The sequence below is a fragment of the Morus notabilis genome, unplaced genomic scaffold, assembly GCF_000414095.1.
Source record: "Morus notabilis unplaced genomic scaffold, ASM41409v2 Scaffold1000, whole genome shotgun sequence".
NCBI lineage: Eukaryota > Viridiplantae > Streptophyta > Magnoliopsida > Rosales > Moraceae > Morus > Morus notabilis.
Window position 1 is genome coordinate 1 of NW_010367844.1, and position 5,256 is coordinate 5,256.

At 33.4% G+C, this 5,256-nt stretch overlaps 1 protein-coding gene across 1 annotated transcript; it reads right to left on the reverse strand.

Annotated features, from left to right (window-relative positions):
* Positions 1-24: 24 nt before the first annotated feature.
* LOC21384704 (1-aminocyclopropane-1-carboxylate oxidase homolog) lies at positions 25-707 on the reverse strand. Its single transcript, XM_010113578.2, has one exon. The coding sequence runs from the start codon at positions 685-687 to the stop codon at positions 64-66; it is 624 nt and encodes a 207-aa protein (XP_010111880.1). The 5' UTR covers positions 688-707; the 3' UTR covers positions 25-63.
* Between the last annotated feature and the right edge of the window lie 4,549 nt (positions 708-5,256).

Sequence of the window (5,256 nt, forward strand, 5' to 3'; positions counted from 1 at the left end):
ATATATATATATTCTTGGCTCTCCTGCTGGTTATACTACCGTGGCATTCATGGACGACCATAATCATATGTTTGTATACTCTAAAACAGCTTCATAATTGACAAAGTGACATGACTGAAATGAATTGATCATTAATCTATATTTCCTGCAAGCCTCGGGCAATTCTTCAGGCTTTGGAGGATTAGGAGCCATGAAGCTGAAAAAGGTGTCCCTCCAAGTAGCCATGGGAGAGTTAAACAGATCAAAATTGCTATTGTAAACGACCTTTCTAGTGACATCCCGGGTGTAGAATTCTTTCTTCAACTCCGTGTCTTGCTCGAAAAACTGACGTACCGCATTTTCCATCTCCTCAAGAACACTCAAAGAAATTCCATGGTTGACGACTTGGAAGAAGCCCCACGTCTTTGACGCCTCTCTTACTCTCTCAACGATCTCCTCGCGTTGAATTGGATCTTTGGTTAGGCCTTTGAGGTCTATAACTGGAATACTCAACTGGGATTCTCCAGATATTGAGTATTTGTTGATGTCGTTTGATTGGTTGCAGAAGAAACGAGGGATCTTAGTTATCCCAGAATCAACAAGTCCTTTTACACCAGCCTTTGTGTCATCAAAAGCTCTTTGTTCGCTTAGTCTATCATAATTTGACTCAGATATTGCCAGAGATTCATCTTTGGTGGTTGCCACCATTTTCTTTCTTTCTTTCCTTTTTTTTTTTTTTTTTTTTTTTTTTTTTTTTTTTTTTTTTTCCTAATGGATTAGATTGGTTTGTTCTGTGTAGATTTTTATTAGGCAATGAGAGACTAAGAGAGGGTCAATTTTGTGATGCTGAAAATAACAACAAAGGTCCTGAACAGTAGTTGTCCACTTCAATTAAAATCACTATGAGTCAAAATTATTGTTTATATCAAAATTTTATTATATAAATAGTAACTATAAATATAAGTACTATAAAAATAGTAATAGTAAATATTGTTGAAAAATTTCTTTTAAATAGAGCTTTAGAGCTCTTTATTTTATATACATTTACAAGATTAATAAAATTCTTTCTCTTTTTCGTTTTTCTCTCTAAAGTTTTCTTCTTAGTTTTGTATTTTTTTAATTTTTATAACACATTATCAACGCGAACGTTTTATTCCTACTACGATTGTGTACATTCATTAATTTAAAGAAATGAGACTCCGATTCAATTAAAAACATATAGCTTAAAGTCAAAAGAAAGTAGGTCCTAGTCCTACTACAAGTTTCTACCATTATTAATTCAAATGAAAAGTATGTAAATATACTTTGTTATTTTATATTCATACAAAATAGGACTATGACACCAACGTATTATAATTTATATAATTTTTTCGTTATACACCCTTTGAAAGATTTACCAAGTAATTTAGCGTGTTTGTATTTTCATAAATGGACGATTATACCGCCTGTTAAAACAAAACAAAAAACAAAACAAAAAAACTACAATTGTCACGTGGGAGGTTGAAAAACTTCCTAGAAGAAGTGGGTAGGTGAAGAAAGAGTAAAATGTGTTAGTGAGGAATTTGATGAAAAATAACGTGAGGAAATTTAGAAAACTGTTATACATGAATGGGGGTAATCCTTCAGATATAAAAGCAACTAATCATATTTAAATATTATGAAAAAGAACCAATCAAAACAAAAGTGGAGAATTAAAAAAATTGATTGACTAATTAAAAAATAAATACAGAAAAAAGTAGTAGGTTTGCTTAAGACGTCAATATATAGGCATGGGAGGGCAGATTATTACGACCCACGTAGCAAACTTTGTGCAGAGAAAGTGAGTGTATTGCAAGAAGTGAGAGAAGGTGTGAGATAATGTGTGAAGATAGAATTGTCAAAAAAAAAATAAAAATAGAGATAGAAAAATTTGTCCTTTACTCATCTACTTTAATCTCATTATGATGTTTGGCACACAAAATTATCTACACGTTTTCTCTTCTCAGGCCTTCTTCCGTACCGAAATACCATCTCAAGACTAGAAGTTTATCTGTCATTATTGGTCAGATTCATATTTAAGACATACGGGTTGCAAACTTTTGAACCCAATCAAGAAAAATTATGAGATTGTAAGTTTTAGAATCTTTTAAAAAAAAATTAAAATAGAGTTGCAAGTTTTAGAACTCTATAAAATTATGGAGTTGTAAAATTTAGAACCTCTAAAAAAATCAAAATAGAATTGTAAATTTTTAAACTTTTGAACCCAATCAAGAAAAATTATGAGATTGTAAGTTTTAGAATCTTTTAAAAAAAAATTAAAATAGAGTTGTAAGTTTTAGAACTCTATAAAATTATGGGGTTGTAAAATTTAGAACCTCTAAAAAAATCAAAATAGAATTGTAAATTTTAGAACTCTACAAAATTATAAAGTTGCAAGAATTAGAACCTTTAAAAAAAAGAGTCTGATCGTTATGATGCAACCTAAAAAAATATATATATGTGTAGATATGTATATATATGATGAATTTAACTATAATAATTCAGTTCAAAATATTATCATAATTTTAAATTTGACTTATAAAGGGCAATCCGAAATAAAAAAATTAATGAATACTTACAAAAAGATGTCTCCGTTTCCTGCCAAATATATATATATATATATATATATATTTAGTCAAAAGACTAAAACAAAAACTGACCGATGATAAAAGTTGAAAAGCAATTACTTTTTTTTGGCTAGAAATTGGAGGATGGCTCTCAAAGACAAAAGTGACGATTGTGTGAGAGAAAAGAAAGGAAAGACACTCACATACGCTTTCTCCAACGTCTGCAATAGACAACCAAAAAAAAGAAAAAAAAAAAGCAAGTACTTTTTTTTTAGAAGCAATTGGGCTGATGGCTCCACACGTAAATCGAGAAATGATGGCAATTGATGCTCTTCTTCATCCACGTACACACACACATACATATACCAAAAGCTCACGCTAGACTTGTTGTGATACTTGCTGTGATGTTTGCAGTGTAGAAGCTACAATGGCTCACGTGCACGTGTGAGCTCAAAAACTTATTGCGTGATATTTATGCTCCTAAGTGCATGTGTCGCAAATAAGTAATAAAGAGTGAATAAGAGTATCGATTTCACGAGGATTGAGTCACCAAAAGTATGAGTTAGAAGTTATATAATCAACAAAACAAGTAAAGAATGAATGTGGTAAAAATTCACTAAAATGATGTAAATAAAATGAATGCAAACTAAATGCGGTCTAAAGTGACTAACAGTAACAAGAACGTAATTATGGGCTATAATTCAGTGGTGAAAATGAGCTAGGTCTACTAATTTCCCCTCAATTGCAAGTCTGATTAGAATGTTACCTAGAATGCTGCAGCATTTTACTATCTCTGTTAACAAAAACTCCTTGATTGCATAAAGTTCTTCCGAATTAATTATAACTCAGGTTCCTCAAGCCATTTCTGATATATTCCTTTGTGAATCCAGCTCTAGGAATGCAGATTTAAGCTCAGGTTTCAATAAGTTATGCAAGGTGAATAATATATTTCTATATCATCCACTAATCAACAACTCAGTAAGTTTATTGAACATGCATCATTCATGCTAATCCAATTAAAACTAACCCTTCCAGTATTAATCTTAATCTTGTATCCTAAAATTGATGGCCAGTCAAGACTAGAAATAGACATTAACTCACATGAACGAACATGAATAGTAAATTAATAGCATCTCAGAAACAACTTATCATTCTTACAATCTTGGTTCCATTAGCAAACCTAGCTAAAGCAAATTAGTTCATAATAAGATTTACAAGATTCAAAGCTCCAGAATAATCCATAGCTAAATTAGTAGCTAAATAACAAAAGAAAGTTAAGCTAACAGAAGAAAAATAAATTTCAGCTGGAACTTGGATTCCTCTCTGGCCGGCCAAAATGTCCTTCAACTTCCAGCCCTCTTCTCACGTTTCTAATTCTTTTTCTGGGCTGAGTACTCTTTGTATTTCCTGCCTTCTTCAGCTCTCGTAAGAAGCTTTTTCCTCTCTGGGTAGTGCTCTGTGAGTTTTTCTAGAGAGGGGTGCTCTGTGTATTCTCTGTGTGGAAAAATAGTCTATGTCCTCCCTTTCCTATTTTAGCCCCGTTTCTCTCTCCTCCTTATTTTCCCTGGCAGCTGCCTCTTTGTCCTAAGAAAACATTCCCTTCTAGGGCAACACAAGGGCTAAGGTGTCACTTAATGATGTGTGCAGGGGACCACAATGACACCTGCTCATCCAGCTCACACGGACTCCTTTTGTCTGTTTTCTCCAGCTAGTGCGCTGACGTCAGACATATGCCAGCTGTTCCTAGAATCTTGCCAGAATGCCGCAACATTTAGCCTCAAAATTTCCTGCAAAGTGCGCACACAGCCTTAGTCAATTTTTTACCTCATTTTACTTCAAAATCATCAACTTTCACTTCAAGAGGAGCACCAGTATGGAATTAAGCCAAAGTGAGTGTAAACTATACAAATCTAAATTAAAACACACAATAAACTAGAAAAACACTCTTGGTCACACAATTTTTGAGCTAGAAACCCAGTGGATAACTCTAATTTCTTAGAGTTATCACACCCCCAAACTTAGAATGTTGCTTGTCCTCGAGCAAAATAAAAGTGACAACAAGACAGAAAGAATGAGCTCAAACAGAAAAAACTAATGCATACTTTGTGGATGAATTCTTAAGAGATATTTTCCTTACTAAATGGGTTAGAAGTGTAGCCTAAAGAAAAACATGATTTCCAGCCAAGTGCTGATCTCAAATTCAAGAGATTGCTTCGTCTCTGCTTTGACCTTTCTTGTGTGTGTGTGAACAACCAAGTGCTAAATCATCAATGTCAAACTAGTTGGGACCATGCACATGTGTTCTACATCAAGTTCTTCTTATTACAAGTTCAAACCCCATAAGCTTGCTTTTCTCAAGTCTCTCCACTAATTTAAATCAACACACCACCAAGGATCAATAGGACTTCATTAGGTTTGTAAAGCTAGGCTAGGGTGAAGGTAGGATGGAAGGTGATATTTTGGCCCAACTCACCTAAAGCACATAGCACTTTAGCACCTTGTAGACACACATAACATTCCCACGCAACTCCCCCAAACTCAAGTTTTATTTTCCCTTGTCCACCATATCTGTTTTTATTTCTAAATACCCTTTTATTGTACTCTTCTATATATTTTTTTTTAAAACTACCAAGAATTGCCAACTTGTCTTTTTACGCGAATGTCAACATTGGTGATGAAGTCATCCGGTTAC

Excerpts from the sequence above, each read along its gene's own strand:
- LOC21384704 (XM_010113578.2), bottom strand. The coding sequence starts at position 687 with ATGGTGGCAACCACCAAAGATGAATCTCTGGCAATATCTGAGTCAAAT.